Source organism: Bactrocera neohumeralis, unplaced genomic scaffold (assembly GCF_024586455.1).
Source record: "Bactrocera neohumeralis isolate Rockhampton unplaced genomic scaffold, APGP_CSIRO_Bneo_wtdbg2-racon-allhic-juicebox.fasta_v2 cluster10, whole genome shotgun sequence".
Lineage (NCBI taxonomy): Eukaryota > Metazoa > Arthropoda > Insecta > Diptera > Tephritidae > Bactrocera > Bactrocera neohumeralis.
Window position 1 is genome coordinate 28,205,977 of NW_026089623.1, and position 22,886 is coordinate 28,228,862.

The 22,886-nt window shown below is 36.6% G+C and overlaps 1 protein-coding gene across 1 annotated transcript; it reads right to left on the reverse strand.

Annotated features, from left to right (window-relative positions):
* Positions 1 to 15,080: 15,080 nt before the first annotated feature.
* Positions 15,081 to 21,109, reverse strand: LOC126765257 (lipase 1). The gene is made up of 6 exons (XM_050482951.1): positions 20,906 to 21,109; positions 19,837 to 20,014; positions 16,758 to 16,969; positions 16,531 to 16,674; positions 16,321 to 16,458; positions 15,081 to 15,533 (listed from the first exon to the last, which is right to left on the reverse strand). The coding sequence occupies exons 1-6, from the start codon at positions 21,107 to 21,109 to the stop codon at positions 15,081 to 15,083; spliced, it is 1,329 nt and encodes a 442-aa protein (XP_050338908.1).
* Positions 21,110 to 22,886: the final 1,777 nt, after the last annotated feature.

Sequence of the window (22,886 nt, forward strand, 5' to 3'; positions counted from 1 at the left end):
TATATGTATATGTATGTACGTAAGCGATGGAATTTATATTGTTTACGCATCGAAAATTTGTAATATGCGCACATTTTCAAAGCTGATACATTTTTTGCTACATATGATTCAAATCAGTTCAGCAGAAAATCGTGTTGTTTGCGGAACTCATAGATTTGCTTATAGTTTACCCGAAGTTTCACATCGATTCATACAATCGCCGCAACGCTATGAACTGACATGAAACGATTGGAACCGAAGCCAGCCATACCGTTTACTCGATCGTGATTGCCGAAGAACAGATTGTTCTTGTTGCATCAGATCAATTGACGCTGGCGGGTACTCGAATTGATCAACAATGTTGTCGATGATGAACTGAATTAATTTGATTGTGTTTTTGGCACGAGTGTTTGTTCTGATTTTATCATACTCGTTGCAGCTCTCTGGTACACATATTATATTTATCGGCATCGTAAGACCGTTGGCCTTACAGATGGACGTAATCGGACTATTGTCACGCCCACAAAGCGCCAATAATCGAAAACCTATAAAGTGTCACAATTAAACACCACAAGGAGATATCTAACTGTAATTTGGTACAGCAAATTATATTATGAGGCGGTATCTGTGGTTTGAAAAATATAGAAAAAGTGGGAGGGCCGCAGTCCCTTAAACGTTTAACTACTAAAGCTACCAACGAATTCAGTTAATGAGCGAAAATAATGTTATAGAAACTGGTTTTACTGACAATTCAATAGATTTAAAATCATTTATTTTCAATATACAAGTACATATGTATGTAAACCAATGATTTTCACACCAAGTTCGAATTTACATTTCGAAACTATTGCTCAAAGCCATCCGAATGCTGCATCCGCCTTCTTTTTGATGCAAAAAATTTTTTCTGATAGAAATTACAATTTTCGTGCAACTTCCAAAAATGCTATATTCTAAAGAAATCATTTCAAAAATATGTTTAGGAAATGCTCTTGATTTTTCTGAAATACCAGATTGCTTATAATATTTAGCCCCAATTGAAGAATGGGTAATAATGCCTATATTGCCTTTTATGACAATCCGTTTTTTAGGGCATCAAGGTTTACTCGAAGGTGCTATTGTTAATATACTTACTTATTCTAGTTAACAACATTGTGACTTTTCTACTGGGGTTCTCATATGTTACAAATTCACTTAAGAATGCGATTGGAATATAATCATGTGTTAATGAGATACATACTCTTAACGTATCGTATCGTGCCGTACATTAAATTAAAAACGCGTTTGTCAGGATTTTCAATAGTATATTCAATAACAATGTTTGTTTGTGTGTGTGATTATTAAATTAAAAATAAATACATATTTCAAGTTGTTCTAACAATTGATTTTTAAGAAACGGAAAATATTATGTTATCTCGTGGTGTACGTGTCACAGCGTCGGTCGACGATTGCTGACTACTCTTCTTCTCGTTGATGTTTTTAACATTCATTTACAGTCGGCCTTTCCTGATAAACTTGAGCGACCTCGCTCAACTCGTTATTGACTATTTCTTTTTCGTTGTCGTCGTCTTCTGGTAACTGACACCAGCGTTTCAACTTATCGATGGAGTAAACGGAAGAATAATGCTTTCTAGTGCGTCGTGTTTGTGGAAGATTTTCTACCACATATCGGTCGTGGTCAAGAACTTTGGTAACTAAAAACGGTCCCTTGAATCGTGGTTCGAGTTTTCTTGACATACATATCTGAGCTTGGTGGTTCATTTTCGGCTAGAACTAAGTCACCTTCTTGGAAAGTATGCGGAGTTGCGTGTGCTGCGTCGAAACGAGATTTCGCAGCTGCTCGTTTTGCATTAATTCTTTTAGCTGCTGTTTCACGGAGATCTGTTAGTTGTTTGTCATTTAGTGCTTCGTCGTTTGCTTGCAAGCTTAGAATAACTCTGTTGCGTAAAATATCACGTGGCTTGTACCCATACAAGAGCTCGTGAGGTGTACAACCCGTGGTGCTGTTCTTCATCGTGTTCATGCACCACTGTACACAGCGAATTTTTTTGTCCCATTTCTTATCTACAAAATTCATCGGTAATAACATAGACAAAATTGTGCGATTTGTTCTTTCTGCGTGACCATTCGCTCTTGGTGTTCGCACCGCCGTGAGAATATGTTTTATATCATTTTCGAAACAGTACTTTTCGAATAGGATATAGCGTTGTAAATTTTGTGAATGAGTCGACGATAACCAAAAGGTGCTCTTTTCTTTTTGAGCTTTTCGGAAATGGACCCAAATGATCCACATGGATAGTTCTGAATGGATCTGGTTCGATGTCGCTGAAGTGGTACTGTATTTCGGCTTTACCACCTTTTCGTTTATTGTAAGCACTTGGAAACCACATATAGGTTTTCAATCGTTCTAACGTGTTTTCGACACCCATGTGTCCTGCTTGCATATGGCAATCTTGGACAACTCTATGGCGTAGTGTTCGTGGTACAACCCAAAGAAGTTTGTCGTCAACTTTTCGTAAAAGTCTTCCATTTTGTAGTACATACTCTTTATCTTCAACATTGTTGTTTGTTTTCATATTGTTTACAATTTGACAAATGCGCTCGTCCTGTAACTGCATGCTAAAAAGCCAGTCATCTTTATCTATCACTGCTTTATCAATACGTAAGTCTACTACTTCGATTGTTCGTGCTTCTTCGTATGGAACTCGGCTTAGAGCATCGACGTGCTCCATGCGATTGCCCGGTCGATGTTCAATTTCAATGTCGTAATCTTGTACTCGTAACCACCATCTGGCGATCCGTGGTATGAGCTCTTTCTTTTGCATAGTCGTTTTACGTGCGCTACAGTCTGTTCTAACCTTAATCTTTTTACATAAATATAATATCGAAATCGTTCTAGAGACTCTACAACGGCCAGAGTTTCGAGTTCATAACTATGAAACTTTTGTTCGTCAACGCTAGTTGCTCTACTGTAATATGCTATTGGCTTAAAATCATCTTTTTCGCGCTGCTATAATACGCCGGCCAAACCTACTGCACTTGCATCCGTGTGCAGCTCATGGTCTGCATCAACACGATATGCTACCAATACTGGTCGGGACACTAATTTAGACTTTAATTGCTCAAATGCGCATTCTTGCACTTTCGTCCATTCAAATTTTTGATTTTTTCGTAGCAGTTTGCGTAGCGGCTCTGAAATTATAGCATATCCGGGGACAAATTTTCTAAAGTACCCGCATAACCCTAAAAATCTGCGTATATCTGCTATATTAGCCGATGTCTGAAACTTGGATACGGCTTGAGTTTTGATTTTACCAGGCGAAATACCTTCGTTTTCATAAAATCGCATTTTTTTTTATATTTAGCGTGAAGCCCGCATTACGTAAAACTGTCAAAACTCTGTTCAATTTTTCTAGCATTTGCTCGAACGTTTGACTACCTATCAAGATGTCATCCATGTAAATCATAAGGTCGTCTTCGTGGACTTGTCCTTAATCTTTGTCATTAAGCGTTGAAAAACAATCGGCGCATTCTTCAACCCAAATGGCATGCGTTTGAATTCATACAAGCCATCAGGGGTTATGAATGCCGTGTATTTGCGACTTTCAGGTGCGATTGGGATTTGACAATATCCACTATTTAGATCTAGAATCGTAAAAAATTTATATTGCTTAGCTTGGTACAGTTGTTCCTCGATATTTGGAACCGGAAAATTTTCTTTTTCAATTAACAAATTTAAACGACGGTAATCTACGCAAAGTCTATTGCTTATATCTTTTTTTTAACTAATACAATCGGGCTTGCAAATTCTAATGAGCATTTTTTTATAATATCGTTATCTTCGAGATCTTTAATCATTTGTGTAATTATCATTCGCTTTGGAGCTGGCACTCGATAAGGCGCTTACGCAATAATCTTTTTTGATTTTAAAACAATTTGCATTTCAATTAAGTGTGACTTAACAATGCCGTTTAATCCGCTCGAGAACACATCATTGTAGTTTTCCAGTAACTCTTGCAGCTTACGCCTTTGATCTGCATTACTTACATTATTTGTAAAACACTCGTCATCAGGTAACGTAACAGCATAACGACGTTCAGGTTCCAACTTTGATTGACCATTCTCCACCGTAAACACCACGCCTTTACGCGCTACGACATCTTGACCCAGTAGAAAATCAGTTTCCAACATATTATATGCAACAATATAGACTAGCACGTTGACCCTTGCTTCACCAATTACTATGTCGAGCATACACCTCTCTCGCATCATGTATCTTCCACCACTTATTCCGTTTAAATGTGCACAACACTCTTCAAGTTCAATTCTCAACATATCGACCGTTGACTTTCGAACAAAACTACACTCGCTACCAGTATCGATTCGCTTCAAAAATTCTGCCGTTTACGTTAACTTTCTTAACAAAACATTTCTCATCTCGTGTCAGATCAGCTTTTCGAACGTTATGTCCTACTTGGTTCCAACCACAATTGATCGGTTCGTTTCGTTCATGCACTTTACCACAATCAGCACATCTTGAACGCTTCTGCTCCTTCATACATTTACTTGATATGTGGCCTATCTCACCACAATTGTAGCAAACGATTTTTTCGCTTTCACTATTCGCTGCTTGCTGTTGCAGTATGTCCTTCGCATTAGTTCCAAAATTTTGTTTAAACATAGTAACTGTAACACGATTTCTTAACCACTCTTCAATTATCTCGCGCATTTGCTTCGTACTTTCAAACCTCTGCGCTGCAATGGCACTTTGTAACTCGGAATGATTCAAACCCTGTCGCGTATATTGGATTATTGCAGGTTCACTTAGTTGAAATCGCTTACCTAGGGCATTAACTCTAAATATACTATACTCTATATACGTTCACCTGTTCTGCGTCCCGATTCATTCATCATACGATGAATTTGAGCTTCATCATAAGACATGCAAAATTCATTTCTCAATTCCGCAGCGAAATCATCCCAGCTGGTGTGCACATTGGGTAAAGTGTCTAACCATATACGAGCGACTCCTTTCAATTGCCCATAAACCGCTACTAAAACACATTTTTCGTCTAGTTGGTAAGCTCTCATAACGCTGCTAACACAATCAATAAACTGCTGAACTGTGAGCGACTGCGTATTGGTTGGATCAAACTCCGGTATCATGTCCGATATTTCTCTAATCGACCGAAAACCACCGACATATGCATTTGTAAGAATTGACGGCGTCGAAACTTGACAAACATTTTCGTTTGCGTTTTGATTATTGATCGATTTTTAGTTCGTTTATTTTAGGCATCGTGGATTGTTTTATTATTATTTTTTTTTATTTTACACGTATATGTATATTCACAACTTCTTATTTACTTATCGTTGCTTTTCGTTTTGTTTTGATTTTGTAATTCAAAACTCGTTAATTTTCGATTTCAGTTACTATTTCTCGTTTTGTTTTGATTTTTCAATTCACAATTCGTTGATTTCTGCTTTTAGTTATTACATTTGTATTCGTCGACATTCGTTGTTCTTATTTTTCGTTGTTGCGTTTGCATTCGTTTATGTGAATCTCCGTTGACATTCGTTGTTTATGTTTCTCGTTGCTGTGTTACTATATGTACTCGTAGGTTTTCACGTCGTTCGTTTGTTATCGTTTAACGTTGCTTCTTCTCTTTGTTGCCCTTTTCCACTACGTTGACGAGACACCCGGTAGTTTTGCTTCACGTTGATACGTCGATCTATAGTAGTTGGCGTTGCTTCTGCACTTTAGCAATTTCGCTTTGTCGTATACGCATGTTGTACTACTGCTATTTTCTCGCTCTTACTCATGTCGATTTTGCCTTGAAACGATTCTTTCGCACTCACTTTTTAAATTTGATATTCAAATAAAACTGCCGATTGCCGAAATTGTGATTGTTGGAGCGCTAGCGCTCCTGCACTTGTAGATTTGAAATTTTGTCTTTTTTTCACAGATTCTTTTTTTGCTAATTTTAATGCGTTCATGTGATTACGTTCATTTGTGGCATCATTTCACACACTTTCCCAGCTTCTGAACTGTTAATGAGATACTTACTCTTAACGTATCGTATTCTTAACGTATCGTATCGTGCCGTACATTAAATAAAAAACGCGTTTGTCAGGATTTTCAATAGTATATTCAATAACAATGTTTGTTTGTGTGTGTGATTATTAAATTAAAAATAAATACATATGTATTTCATGTTATTCTAACAATTGATTTTTAAGAAACGGAAAATATTATGTTATCTCCTGGTGTACGTGTCACAGCGTCGGTCGACGATTGCTGACTACTCTTCTTCTCGTTGATGTTTCTAACATTCATTTACACATGATTGTATGACCATAAACCCCGCTAAGATTCTTTTTGTTGCATATACCGAGAACAACAGATTTGTTCAATTCTTTCAAATTGAACAGATTTCCGACATTAAACTTTCAGTTAATTGTATTCATACAATAACACCTGTATCTCCAGAGTTAAATCCAGGCGGTCAATAGACGATTTTGGATAATATTCCTTTAGGAAACTGGACTCTAACCGTTCAATTAACTTAACTTTGTTTTGCCGTTTTGGTATACCATATCCACCAATGCCTTCAACGCAAATATTGTTACCTCTTACAGAAACAATTCAAAATTTAGGAAGGCATAAGGAATTAAAACAAATTTGAACGCTCCCTGTCTGATAGTATTTGGTAGCTCTGAGATCAAGCCTATCAAAACCCAAAATTTTCATGCTTATGCTTGCTGATCTTATGCATATAATTAATTATATTAACAAATTTAAAAGAGGAATTTCTATGTTCTTAAATGAAGCTATTTCAGCGGCAAATGTTGGATATTATATTGTTAAACAAAAACTAAAATATGTATACATATGTATACAAGTAGATCAAAAATACTTACCAGGCATATGCAATATACATTTCTAAGCAAATATCCGCTCCGGTAATCATATATTTGGCAGAGGTTTCCAGTCTCAACTCAGGGCAGTCCCTGCATTTCAGAAGTTTTGAAGAGTTTAACCTTTTCCCAAAATATTCCCTTTTTAATTTATACCAATTCCTTTATGCAGGATGCAGCGTCATATATGCTGGCTGCTGTAAATGCTCTCCAAGTTATGTATCCTAAGATTATGCATTTCCCTCGCCTTTCCATAGATTACATAGACAAGCAGTTTGTGCGGACACAGTTTTCTACTGTTAACAGTTTCACTTCAAATATGAAAAACGTATTTTTAAAGTTAAAATTTTGATGAAATATTATAGAACATTTAAGTTATTTAAATTTTTGAAGCCTCCATCACGGCGCAATGAGCTTCAGTGAGTTCTGCCTGGTGCGCCTCTACCACCACAACCATGCAGAACACGCAGGGATACGTGGTTAAAAGCTGCTGTTTATTATTCTGATTACTACTTCAATGAGAGTAGTAGATTAATTTAATAGCGACGGTACTGAGGCAATTCGATTGTCCCAGGAGCTATTTAAGTCTGTCCGCTTAATTACAGGCCTCGCTTATATAAAGCAGAACTTTTGTAGTCTTACAAATGTTATTGTAAGACTCGAAATCCGAGGTGTAGAAATAAAAAAACCTATCCGCCTTGTCGAAGAAGTACAAACGTCTAAATCAACTTTACAAAATTAAGCATATTTTAAAAAGCTTAATGTCATTTTCGGAAAAAATAAGATATACAAGCTCCATAAGGAAATAAGTGATATTTTGTTACACGGTATATATTCATACGTGAAAAAACTTTCTCCAATGGAGCTGACTCTTTGTCTAATTCGCTGGTCATGGCGAACGAATGGAAGACGAAGCTTTCGCGAAAAGCTCCTTTCATTTGAGACCAATGGATGTACAATAGCAAAGACATGAAATGAAAGGATGATGAAATTTTGCATTCTCGGCCCATGCTAACCCACGGTTGCAGAGCCGAAGAACAGTCCTCGAAACAGTTGCTAAAGTCACTTTCTGGAGTAGAATTTGTGGGAACCAGCAACAAAGAGCAAAGAGGAAGAAGCGTCAACGTCGATATCAGCGACGTCACCCATTCACAAAAAAGAAGCATACGAGTAAGAGTATAGTAGCAATACGAGAGTGCAAGAGTAAAGATCACGGACAAAAGAATAAAGTTTAAATTTACTGTGTTTACAAGTTTTTATTATATTTGGCTACAGGCTTGGTGAGTGGGTTGTTACATTGACGCCAGGTAAAACTAAAGACAATAAGTAATTAAGAGTTTAAATAATAGGCGTAATTATTACATTTGCAAATCATGTTACTGAAATAGCGGTAGTTCGGTACTCAAGGTATGTGTATTCCATTTCTTTTCTTTTCTTCCCTTACTCTCTCCTTCTGATTTGTTTTCCCTGCCGCCACGTACACTCGTGCTACACTAAACATCTCCGCGTGGGAACAGATAGTTGAAATATTGCCGATTTGCGCCCACGCCGCGACGAAAGAGAAGGACGATGTGACCAAAGATGCCTTCTATGAGCGCTTGGAGCACACCTATGAGAGCTGCCCCGCCACAATATTAAAATCGTGCTTGGCGATTTTAACGCCAGGGTGGGAAAAGAAGACATCTTTAGCACTACAGTCGGTAAATTCAGCATCCACTAGGAAACATTATTAAAAGGGTTGATCTGAACGACTTCGCTGGGCAGCGAATTATGGTCATCTGTAGAACTAGATTCCAATATAGAAAAATTCATCAAACTACCTGTCTGTCTCTGGATCAAAAAGCCACCAACCAGATCGATCATGGTGTGATAGACGAACACGTCTCCAAAGCCTTAACATAGACTCGGACCACTTGCAACCAAGATATGCATCCGCCTCTGTGCAGCACAATACGCACGTCAACAAACATAAGGAAGGTTTGACGTCAGAAAGATTTTCCAGTCGGCTTGTACTTCTGCTCTCTGAGAGTAATCATCAGCAATTCGGTAAGTGGGACAGCATTTCAAGCTTTTACGTACAGCTGCACGATGAGGAGTGCCGTGTCGCAGCGGAAAGAAAACAGACTGTCTACCTCACAACGTTACAATCGACCACAACACGTGCGGGATGAGATAGATACCGAGAGTTGAACAGGGAAGCAAAACGAATTTGCAGACAGAACAAAAAAAAACGTTAACTTCGGCTGCACCGAAGCTAATATACCTTTCACAGGTGGATTTTTTTTAGTAACTATATGTTCATTTTGTATGGAAGCTATATGATATAGTAATCCGATCTAAACAATAAAAAAAAAAAACGGGAGATCCTACAATATGCGCCAACTACCGTGGGATAAGCCTCCTCGCACTCGCTACTAGGCTCTCACGTCACTGTTGACAGTCATAAATTTAAGTCGTTGATAATTCCGTCTACCTTGAAACCAGTGTAAACACCACAAACAATGTCAGCTTGGAAATCGAAATTGGTTTTCGGAAAATGCAAAAGAACAGCTGGTACGACGAGGGGTGCCGTGTCGCAGGGGAGAGAAAACAGACTGCCTACCTCGCAACGTTACGATCGACCACAACACATGCGGGATGGGATAGATACCGAGAGATGAAGAGGGAAGCGAGACGCATTTGCAGACAGAAAAAACAGAGGCCGAAATGCGTGAGTATGAAGAGCTTGATAAGCTGGCCGACAGGAGTAATGCTGGAAAATTCTATGAAAAAATGCGGCGGCTTACAGAAGGTTTCAAGACCGGAGCATACTCTTGTAGAACCCCCAAAGGTGATCTAGTCACCGATGCACAGAGCATACTTAAATTATGGAGGAAACACTTCTCTAGCGGCGGGCGCCGATGGATTGCAGCCGAGCTATTCAAATACGTAGGCGAAGAACTGATAGGGAGCATGCATCAGCTTCCTTGTAGAATATGGTCGGACGAAAGCATGCCCAACGATTGGAATTTAAGTGTGCTATGCCCAATCCATAAAAAAGGAGACTCCACAATCTGCGCCAACTACCGTGGGATTAGCCTCCTCAACATCGCATATAAGGTTCTATCGAGCGTATTGTGTGAAAGAGTAAAGCCCACCGTCAACAAACTGATTGGACCTTATCAGTGTGGCTTTAGACCTGGAAAATCTACAACCGACCAGATATTCACCATGCGCCAAATCTTGGAAAAGACCCGTGAAAGAAGAATCGACACACACCACCTTTTCGTCGATTTCAAAGCTGCTTTCGAAAGCACGAAAAGGAGCTGCCTTTATGCCGCGATGTCTGAATTTGGTATCCCCGCAAAACTAATACGGCTGTGCAAACTGACGTTGAGTAACACCAAAAGCTCCGTCAGGATCGGGAAGGACCTCTCCGAGCCGTTCGATACCAAACGAGGTTTCAGACAAGGTGACTCCCTATCGTGCGACTTCTTCAACCTGCTTCTGGAGAAAATAGTTCGAGCTGCAGAACTAAATAGAGAAGGTACCATCTTCTATAAGAGTGTACAGCTGCTGGCGTATGCCGATGATATTGATATCATCGGCCTCAACACCCACGCCGTTAGTTCTGCTTTCTCCAGGCTGGACAAGGAAGCACAGAAAATGGGTTTGGCAGTAAACGAGGGCAAGACGAAATATCTTCTGTCATCAAACAAACAGTCGTCGCATTCGCGACTTGGCACTCACGTCACTGTTGACAGTCATAACTTTGAAGTTGTAGATAATTTCGTCTATCTTGGAACCAGCGTAAACACCACCAACAATGTCAGCCTAGAAATCCAACGCAGGATAACTCTTGCCAACAGGTGCTACTTCGGACTGAGTAGGCAATTGAGAAGCAAAGTCCTCTCTCGACAAACAAAAACCAAACTCTATAAGTCACTCATAATTCCCGTCCTGCTATATGGTGCAGAGGCTTGGACGATGTCAACAACTGATGAGTCGACGTTTCGAGTTTTCGAGAGAAATGTTCTGCGAAAGATTTCTGGTCCTTTGCGCGTTGAATTAAAAGACAGCGGCTACGCTGGCTAGGTCATGTTGTCCGAATGGACGAAAACACTCCAGCTCTGAAAGTATTCGACGCAGTACCCGCCGGGGGAAGCAGAGGAAGAGGAAGACCTCCACTCCGTTGGAAGGACCAGGTGGAGAAGGACCTGGCTACGCTTGGAATATCCAATTGGCGCCACGTAGCGAAAAGAAGAAACGACTGGCGCGCTGTTGTTACCTCGGCTATAATCGCGTAAGCGGTGTCTGCGCCAATTAAGAAGAAGAAGATTAGCAGCGGATTTGTGGGTCACAGCCATTATACCAAGGCTTGCATGTCCTCGCTGAACTTCCATGAGGCGATCTGATGTTCGCGCGAGATTAGCATTGTTTTCTTCACCTGTGGCAGCAAGTGCTAGTTGTATCTGTAGTGGAGGACGGTCAAACCAAATAGTGCGCACAAATGCTGCATCTAAATGGTTTCCTCCCAGGCGGTGGATTTCTGCCAGCAGTTCAGACTGCCGTCGATCACGTAGTTCGACGCCGGATAGCAACATTTTGAAACGGCGTTCCTGAGGAATGGCATAATGATTAAGCAGTGCTTGCTTAAGTATGATATACTTACATATCTGTCTCGGGCGGATTGTAAATAATGTTTTCAACAACGATGAGTATTTCTTGGTCGAAGCGAGCTATCACTGCATAGTACTTCATTGCGACCGTTGTAATTTTTCTGAGCTTGAATTGTGCTTCGACGGCAGCAAACCACAATTGAACCTACTGGTTCCAAAACGGCGGCAGTTCGATTCGTTCGAATCGGTCGATGTGCGTAGTTTGCAGTGGTGGGAGCTGAAAAGGCGTATTTGCTTCAAAAAATTCCTCGGTGGGGTTTTCGTCTTGCGAACCTGGGCACCCATCGCTTGATTTCGTTGTACAATTTTTCTGTTGGTCCATTTAACGTGTCTTGTTAAATCGTAGGGGTCACCAATTATGTGCCGGTAATAAAAGACCACATTAATTATTAAAAACGATTATTTATTAAGATAATTCAAAAGACTTGTTCACTTGTTGGCGTCCGTACAAGAAGTGACGCTTCTTAAAACTAAAAACTTAGAATTCAGTTGAAACTGTAAATTTCCAAGAAGAATACAAAGAGAATCAAATAGCTGAAGAACTGACAAACAGTGCTGCCAGATGTGATACTTCTTGTCTGTGTGCCCACAAGTCCATTTTAACGAATAAACATAATTTGAATGGAAATCAGCTGTTTCTATTTACATTATTTTGTTCACCACACGTGTGGCGAAAAGCTTTGCGAACTGAAGCTTTTACTTTTATCAAGATTGTCTTCGAATACCAAAATATTTCTAATTTGATAAATATTTTTATTGATTTTCAGCACAGAATAGAGATGTAAGACCTTATAAAGTGTATATAGTATATAAATGATGACTATGTAGTCCCTTAGATTTTAAAGTTTGAAATTTTGCAAACATAATTTTCTCTTCTAGAAGCTACTCATGGGCCGGAACTGCCGATATCAGACCACTATAACATATAGCTGCCATACAAACTGAAGGATCGAAATCAAGTTCTCGTAGGGAAAACTTTCACATTTGACAATGAATCTTCACAAAAGATGGCACAGGTTATTTTCTAAAATAATAATGTAATATACGAAGAAATTGTTCAGATCAGCTTCCTATATCATATAATTGCTATACAAACTGAACGATAGGAATCTAGTGCTGGTATGGAAAACTTTTGCTTTTGACAAGATATAGGGGATGTTCGAGTCTCAATCACTGCGGCAATATTGCAAAGCATCATGTTCGACGCAAAAATGTAGCGATTTTTGCAAATGTCAAACGTTCGAGCAACTCAAATTTTGACATTTCTTGCGCGCAAAAGTGACAAAATCCGCATCAACAAAATTTATGATGGAAAAAATGAGGCAAGCGAAATCGCTCTTTATTTTTGCCTATAACTAATTATTATCATTAATGGCGTTTCACGAGACATTCGAAAATGTGATAAATATATATCTGGAGGACAAAATCGAATGGTTTTAAAGTTTTGAGATTTTACTATTGCCCTCTTCTTTAAAATTTCGGTCATAAGCCACTTTTTTACGCAAAACTTTGTTTCCTTGCTTTTTTGTATTTGAGATGCGAACTACACTCACTATCCACCTAGTTACCCACTGTTAAATTAATTAAAAAATCATTTTTAAGACTTCTTAAACTTCAATTCTCCAATGCACCTGCACGCTGCGTAAAATATTTGCAAAATATTTGTTTAAGTATCAGCTGAGTATCTGCAAAAAAACATCAGGGTTGCAATATTGTCGCAGTTATTTGCTTGCTCGAACATCCCATATTCACGAAATTTGGTATAGCTTATTTTTTAAGGCAACAATATAATCTCCGAAGAAATTGTTCAGATCGGATTACTATAGCATATAGCTTCCATACAAACTGAACACATAGTTGCTAAAAGAAATGCACCTTCGCTTCGGTTAAGCCGAAGTTAACGGTTTTGTTTTTGTTATACTCTCGCAACAATGTTGCGGAGAGTATTATAGTTTTGTTCATATAACGGTTGTTTGTAAGTCCTAAAACTAAAAGAGTCAGATATAGGGTTATATATACCAAAGTGATCAGGGTGACGAGTAGAGTCGAAATCCGGATGTCTGTCTGTCCGTCCGTCCGTCCGTGCAAGCTGTAACTTGAGTAAAAATTGAGATATCATGATGAAACTTGGTACACGTATTCCTTGGCTCCATAAGAAGGTTAAGTTCGAAGATGGGCAAAATCGGCCCACTGCCACGCCCACAAAATGGCGGAAACCGAAAACCTATAAAGTGTCTTAACTAAGCCATAAATAAAGATAATAAAATGAAATTTGGCACAAAGGATCGCATTAGGCAGGGGCATATTTGGACGCAATTTTTTTGGAAAAGTGGGCGTGGCCCCGCCCCCTACTAAGTTTTTCTACGTATCTCGGAAACTACTATAGCTATGTCAACCAAACTCTACCGAGTCGTTTTCTTCAGGCATTTCCATATACAGTTCAAAAATGGAAGAAATCGGATAATAACCACGCCCACCTCCCATACAAAGGTTATGTTGAAAATCACTAAAGGTGCGTTAACGGACTAACAAAAAACGTCAGAAACACTAAATTTTACGGAAGAAATTGCAGAAGGAAGTTGCACCCAGGCTTTTTTTTTTAAATTGCAAATGGGCGTGGCCTCGCCCACTTATGGACCAAAAACCATATCTCAGGAACTACTCTACCGATTTCAATGAAATTCGGTATATAAAAATGTCTTAACACCCTGATGACATGTACGAAATATGGGTGAAATCGGTTCACAACCACGCCTTCTTCCAATATAACGCTATTTTGAATTCCATCTGATGCCTTCTCTGTATAATATATAGTACATTAGGAACCAATGATGATAGCGGAATAAAACTTTACAAAAATACGGTATTTGAAAAATATGTAAATGACGTATAATGAAATCTCGATTGTCACTTTATAATGCGAGAGTAGAAAATGTTCGGTGACACCCGAACTTAGCCCTTCCTTACTTGTTTTTATTCATTTTTGTGTAGAATAATATAATATCTTTAAAATTAAAACATAATTTTCAAATAAGGGATCGTCTCAGCGTGAGCTGAAACTTTTTTGTTTTTTTTTATAAACTTTGACAAAAAGGCGGCGGTTTGAATGAAAAGTATCGATTTTGGCAGTTTTTAGTTGAAAAAATAGGAAGATTTAAAAAAAGCTTCTATAGCGCTATCGCGAATGAGTTGCTAAGTTCACCACTCTGTTCTTTTTTTACAAGAAACGCTGTAGCGACCGTTATAATTTGAATTTCGTTTCAAAATTTGAGAGAACGTTTATTAGTGTATACTATCCGATAATGCAACAAAAAGAAATCGGGTTCTCGAAAATTTCACACGGAGACGATTCCTTAAGCTTTTAAAGGGTTGTTTACTAATAAGCTTAATATAACTTAACTCTTTTTATATAACTATGAGAAAATAAATAGTGACATATTCTAGAAAAGCTTTATCTTTCAAATTACTTAGAGTACTTAAAAGTTAGAATAAATTAACATTCAGATTATCTACTAAGTATTTCTATGATCATCTTCTCCGCCTCCGGTTTTGTGGGACATTCTTATTTGCAAGACTATTGGTACTATTACCCTTTTTGTGGTCCGTTATTTTTCCCAGTACTCGTAACATGCGTGCATAAACCAGTTTCCTCACGTTCATTGCCCACAGGAAATCCATATGATTGAACTCCTCCATTGGTATCAAGTATTTTCCTTTTGGATTACCCAGGTCCTTATACATTGCCTCGACATCGCTGGGGTGGCAAAGTAAATCGTTACTTGAATAATAGACATAGGTAGGAACTGTTACCAGAGAGAGGTTATAACGCGGTGGTATGTGTTCTTTATATAGTGCTAAATTTTTGTTACTACTGTAACTGTAAGGTGCAAAACGTCCATATTTGATGATTTGTATGAAATGTTTTACTTGTTTAGCCGCAACACCGGCGGGGTAGTGACCCAAAATAACTGGAAACATTTTCTATAAAGAAAAGAGTAAGTTTAGCAATGTTCGAAATAAAATAAAAATAACTAAATACTGATGCAAAATCTATCACATAACAAACTTTTCAGCCTGCCTGATAAGACTAATAAAAATTATTATACTTTTCGCAGGAACTTTTTTAATACCTCTCACCAAATTTTGGTTTTATTGATTACTAATTTTGCTATTAAAAATTACTATCTCGTATGAATATGTTGTTTTAATGGATAATATCAATGCAATGTATAAATATCAATAATATTGAAATGTTTATCTGTCTATAGCCACATTTGTCATAGCTTTGATTTTATTCATTACGATAGGAGCTGTAAAAATTGGTTGATAAAAATCAAAACACACCAGAGAGCATAATCTTCAAATTAATTTTGATCGGTCAGTTTGAATAGCGGATATATGCTACAGTGTTCGATCTGAACAATTTGTTTGGAAATTGCGATATTTGATTCAAGCCAAATTTCGATACATTGTCAAATAAAAAAGTTTTTCATAGAATAACTTTTATTCAATCGGTTAGATTGTATGGTAGCTCTATGATATTTAAAATTATATTGAATTTACGACCACGTTCTAAAGTTCTTTTTTATAATTTCGTTCACATATGTTTGTATTTCAATTTGAAAAAGTATTAAGAAATAATGCTTTTTGTCTTAGAAAATCTTTCATGTTAATATGGCATGGTACTTACAATCTGATAAGGTATTTTCATATAATATATAATAACAGCCAATGGCGGATTTCCTCTTATATCTAGTTATGAACCTACCCTATTAAATTCGTTCCAATTTCGTCCCACTATTCCAAATACCGCCTCAATACACAGTCGTTCTGTTTCCTCAGTCATGCGGCAGAGAAATCGAAACTCTCCATTAAACATTTCCGTAACTGAGCTACCAACCAAACTCTGATTTATTAAATAAAAACAATAACAAATTAATATTAAAAGATGCATTGATATTAGATATTCTATACTCACGCGGAAATATAAATTAATGGCACGGATATATGGGTGCTCCTCTGTCTCCGAGGCATACACCGCAGGTGCCATTGCTTGCATCATAATCACTTTTTTATTATACTCTGGGCGTCGCGAACACATTACGAAGAACGCAGTGCAACCCTAAAATATTCCGTTACGAAAACGGGTTTGTTCTTCTGTTATTATATTAATGCTATAGGAATTAATTGTTTAAATCTGGTTACTTGAGAGTGACCCGCATATTGTATTCTTTTGAACCCAGTAGATTTTAATACATAATCGATCATTGCGGGCAGATCGTATATGCCAATCTCATGCCAACTGAAGTCCCAGAATTTTTTACCATCTGGATCAAGCTTTGTATGATTTCGAGAGTAGCGATTACCCCGGGCGTTTCCGAGCCATACATCGTACTTATAATCTGCAAGAAGATAAGCTGCAAATAAAATTAAAGTAATATTTAAGTCAAATTGAAGATGTAAACATTAATTTATTGTGGACTTTAGCTAACCTAAATAACACATATGTATAAGCACCCCTATTCTGTGCACTTGACAAATTAATAAAATATCGAAAATTAACTCAAATATTTATCAAGCGAGAAATATTTTGGTATTCTGTGACAATCTTGATAAAAGGATACAAGTAAAAGCTTCAATTCGCAAAGCTTTTCTCCACACGTGTGGTAAACAAAACAATGTAGTCAATTGCTCCTATGGTGCTTTTTATGCCAAATTTTCTAAAAAATCTGGATATATTTCAAATAAATTTGCTTAAATTTTTTTATAAAAGTTTCTTCTTGGACAAAGGTACAAGTATTCTCGTTCAAAGAAAATGGATTGCTATCGTCGCGTAAACATTTTAAATGCCGCGCGCGATTCCTATTCTTACAATTTTCGTCTTCGTTTAACAATAATAACAAAAGTAAAATATCTTCCATTTTCACAACAAGATGCACAATCAGATATTTAATTCATAAGGAGCACTGTCAAGAGCATTTGACATCTTAACAACTTATAAAGAAGAGAGCTTTTTATTTCGGACACAGAATACGAAATGCTTGATAAATTTAAAATTTTGACAAATTAAAAATATGTTGAATTTGTCAAGTGCACGGAATAGGGGTGTAGATGTAATTTTATCTACATCAAGGAGACTACAGCATTAGAAATCTTTCTATTAGGGAAATAAGGCCAAGTTTTAGACCGATTTTATTTATATTCATTGCTAACCAACAATAATTTCATTCAACTATCACACACATTGACCAAATACCGGGCGGATATATTCGGCATAAGATCTGCTAGAATAATAGAAAATCGTACATTTTACTAACAGACCGCCCCGGCTTAGCACGGGTATTAAACAATTATTTCAAAAGTTATAATTTTGTACACACTCAAATAACTTGACCAAATTGAATAATTCAAAAAGTTATACATATATTGGTATTTAAGTACTATACTAAATATGAAGTAATTTGTTTTGATAAGGATTAATTTCAAAGTATAAATAAAAAAGCTTTTGCCACCGATATGCATTTATATATACAGCTGTGTTCAAAATAATAGGAGTGCTCCTGAGAAAAATAATTAACCCAAAAAAATTATCATATCAGAACATGAACGTCAAGCACCTTTCAAGAAGTATTTCTAACGATATTCCGCGAGTAAAACAAAAGAAATAAACCTCAGCTGTTTACATTATTTCCAATGTTATGAGTTCAAATATATGTCGGTCACTGAATTGCGCTGTTCAAAAAAATAGGAGTGTGAGCTACCAAGTGGTACGAGTATAATACTACATTTTTACTTAAACAAAATCTGTAAAAAACTAAAAAGTAAAAACAAAAAAATTAAAACGGTGGTAATTTTTTAAAGGATAAGTCCTTTATTTTAATTAATGGGTAGAGAAAAACATCGCAGCGACAAAAACCGTGAAACCATTAAAAATCTTAGAAAAAACGGGGAAACTTATAAAGAAATTAAAGAAATACTCGGGTTCTTTGATCAAATGATATCAAATTCCCTGTCCTACAAAAATAAAGCCGAAACACGTGGACGAAAACGCAAAACTACTGAAGAAATCGATCGACGCATACTTCAGTCGATTAAAAAGGATTCCAAAGCATCGTCTAGAGAAATAAAGACGCGTCTAGATCTTAATGTTAATGTAGAATATAATTTATTTGCGCGGAGTTTGCGAAAAGTTCCATTGTTGACAAAGAAACATAATTAGAGCAAAGCCCCAATTCGCTAAGGAACGTGGCAACTGGCAACCGGAGAAATGGAAAAATATTTTGTGGACAGAGGAATATAAGGTAGTTTTATTTGGTAGCACAGGGTCTAGGCAGTATATCCGTCGTCCACCAAATACGGAATATAATCCGCAATACACTCTTAAGACCGTCAAACATGGTGGTGCTTAGTGGGAAAATATCTCGTACAACGGCGTGGCACCAATCCATCTCATAAAATAAACCATGGATCAGTATGTGTATGTGGATATATTGAAAAAGTTATGCTGTCATACGCAGAATGGAATATGCCCTTAAAGTGGTTGTTTCTGCAAGATAACGACCCGAAACATACAATTAAATCTGCAAAGGAATGGCTTCGGGTCAATAAAATTGAGGTTATGTCGTGGCCTGCTCAATTGCCTGACCTTAATTGCTTAGAAACCTTATGGACAGATATTAAAAAAGGTGTTGCTGACCGTAGACCATCAAATACAAGGGAATTATGGAGCACAGTCCACGAGACATGCCAGCAAATCCCGCTGAAAAGGTATCGTGATCTGATCGATCCCATGTCCCGCAGATCTGCTGCAGTAATAAAAAATAGCGGTGACTCGACTAAATATTAACTAAACTAATACATATACTAGTCATAATTTCCAATTTTTTAATTTATTATTAGTTTTATTGATACACTCCTATTATTTTGAACACAACTGTATATATTTTTTAATGATAAAAACACTTATTGTGATAAACTATAATAGCTAGGCAATATGCTTTCGCGACTTTTTTTGTTGATAATTATATGATCTGCAAATATGTAATACATTATTTTGTTCTATAACCAATAGTTTTCGCAGCGCATGCGAATTAAGAAAGTTTTTTTGTAATTTTTTCACACCTTGGGTTGCATTGTTGGAGTTTTAGTATGGATCCCTAACTTCTTAGCAGTAGTAAAAACAATTACAGTTATAACAAAAATAACAAAGCCAATTTCATAATATTGTTGAGTAAATAAGTTAAGTCATTCTGTACAACGCAAAACTTTGTTCGCATTCACTTACCTAAACTGATATTCGGCCCCATTATAACGTAACCAGCTGAGCTATCAACAAGTCCGTGTTGTAAGAGGAATGGTTGAGCGCCTTGTCGGCGGATGCGGTGCATAGTTAGTATATATCCATCTTCAGTGGTGACATAGTGAACTTCCGCCGGATAACCATATTTGGCAATTAATTTATCCTTGATATCGGACATAACATTAGTATATACATATGTAGATATGTAGCATGGCAGTAAGAGCGTTGGCATATATCCGCCGAGCGCAATTTGACATGATAACGTAAGTGCGTTACATGTGGATACAGATCGTATTTCCAATAATAACAATTTGTAATTCGGAGTTGTTTGCGAGTAGATATTTTAAAGCATTGTATATGCAAATAAAATTTCATTTTTATTTTGAATTAAAATATTGTGAAATTATATTCTATATTCCTTTTCGTTTTTATCAAAATACATTTTTTATTAATAAAAAAAAAATGAATGATATGTATATATCCATAATAAACAAAATCAATAATTAAACCAATCGCTGGATTTAACATAGGAAACTACATATACGAAGAATTGAGAGAAATAGATGTAAGCAAGTAAATATTGATTTTAAAAATAAGTCGAATTCACTTAAAACTCGATATAAACTAACATGTTTTGTATTTCAGAAAGTAGGCCATTAAAACTGTAAGCTTTGAATGTCGACAATATTTTTCATCTAGCTTATCAAGCAATCAGTACGAACCAATCTTGACATAACTTTTTCCTTTGAATTATTATGATTCGCTCTCTTTATTAAGAACAAAGCTTGTTCAAGACTTGTTAAACTTAGTTTTCGACGATGCCTTTAATTCTATCATTACTATAATTCTAAAATAGAAATACTCTAAAAAATCACGTTACTTCAGCGTTTCCACAAACGTATGTGGTATATGATTTTCAAACGTTTTAAAAGAAATTTCTAATTCTTTGTGTATTGAATTCATTATTGTATATCTAATTTACCGAGAAAATCTCATATATGTACATACATATATTAGTCTAACTGATATATATATACATATATTGTGAACATACCACAGTTAGATTGGAATCCTCCTGTATGTTTTTACGTGCTGCTTTCTCTTCCGGCGTCTCATCCTCGACACTTTCATCCTCTTCATCATCTGGATCGGTTTCTGAATCGTCGATGAACTGACCATGACTGTGATGAACAATTTGACATACTATAAGAAGACAAAGTAGCAGCGAAATAGTAGAAAATCTTTGGAACGGACGCATTTATTATGCAAGGCAAGGGGAATATGATTTAACACGGATTATTTTATTCACAAATTAATATTTTGTTATTGTTTTACACCACGTTAACACTTCTTTTCATTCATTCGATACTAATTTTCATTGAACCAATAGAATAGAAAGAGAAATTTCGTCATACACTCGCGGTTACAAAATTAATAGAGGACTGAAGCGTTCTGTTTAACAATTCTCAGCGAATATAATTTTATTGTCATCGTTGTCATCTAGTAGTGCCCGCCGGACGTGTATTCGCGTCGCGTTAAATATTTTGAATGCGTTTCACCGCAACCAAGAAAGTCGATCAGAGCGTTAATATTTGGAAAAAAATGAAAATGAAATTAAAGCAAATATGAAACAAAGTGGAAAAAACCAACACTCGTAAAACCATTGAAAGAGTAATCAAGAAAAAGTATGTAAAAGCTAAGCGATATGACAACTATCGACACGGCGTCAAGTGGTGCTTTTGGTGTGCTGCCAAAAATATCGGCCAACTGCTATCATTTGTTGTTTTATGTTGTCCGGCGTTGCGATCGTAAAGGGCGCAGTAGCAGCGCACACCTTGGGTGTTGGCATGCACTTTTAAATGAATATACAATTGTTTGCGCTTCACTTTTTTAAATTTGCAAGCAGTTAATTTGACTTCAAGAAGGCATCATTAAAGTGTGATAATACAGTTTTTTTTTTATATTACAGCTTATTTTTATCGATATAAACAGATTTTGGCTTGGTGAAACTTTGTTGAAACTGTGTGACCAATTTTTGTTTTAATCTTTCAGTGCCAATTTTATAAATTTCTCCTTATTGTGGTCCAAAGGAGAAGTACATGAGCTTCAGTTAAGTGTTAAGTATGTTTCACCACTTATATCAAGAAAGTTTACATTTTAAAAATTCCTGGCCAAATGAAAATATATAAAATATATTTAAGTTTTAAAAATAATGGTAATATTAAATTTTATTATTGCTTTCAAATATTCAATTTAATATATGAGCAAAACAAATAAATTTAATATTAATGTCATTCATAGTATCGATAGAATAATAACTAATAACTTATTTCTAATTAGTTTGCCAGTCTGTAACAGTTTAAAAAAACTTATGTATATGTAAACGAAATAAATGATCAGCGTTACGAGCTGAGTCGATTCCGTTTGTCTGCTGTATATACATACGTATGTATATACGCGAACTAGGAAATCATTTTACAAGAAAAACGCAAAATTATTTGAGAATACATTCTGTCAAGAAAGTATTGGGAATTCTTCATTTCCCCCTTTCATCTCCCGCTTATATGGAAGACAGGTACATTTTTTTTTCTGGGTGGGTATAACTGTCCTTAATTATGATGCCAAAAAATTTGCACGATCTGTCAACCAGTGCGTTTACAGCAGCTGTTTATGTCAGTCGACCTCCGTAGTGTTTGTCGAATTTTACAAAAAATTTTAACGTATTTGTGTTAATTTTTGTCCAAACACTCAACAAATATCATTGAACAAGTACCGAATCTCCCTGATTTAGCTCCATGTGACTTTTACCTTTCTTCAAACTGAAATATCCACTTCGGGGATCACGCTTCGACTCAATTGAAGACATCAAAACAAATTCGACGCGAGAGTTGAAGGCCTTCCCGGAAAGTGCCTATAACAAAATGTTTTGAAGATTGGGAGAAACGTTGGCACATGTGTATCGCCTCAACTTGATATTACTTTGAAGGCGATAAAATAAATTTGGATGATGATTGAAAAATTGTCTTTCTTAACAG

What these genes read in the sequence shown, in the direction of transcription:
- LOC126765257 (XM_050482951.1), bottom strand. Translation starts at nt 21,109, where the DNA reads ATGCGTCCGTTCCAAAGATTTTCTACTATTTCGCTGCTACTTTGTCTT. An exon ending in CCATTAATTTATATTTCCGC is followed by an intron (nt 16,459 to 16,530) that starts GTGAGTATAGAA and finishes TTAATAAATCAG; the next exon opens with AGTTTGGTTGGTAGCTCAGT. An exon ending in ATTGGAACGAATTTAATAGG is followed by an intron (nt 15,534 to 16,320) that starts GTAGGTTCATAA and finishes TTTTCTTTATAG; the next exon opens with AAAATGTTTCCAGTTATTTT.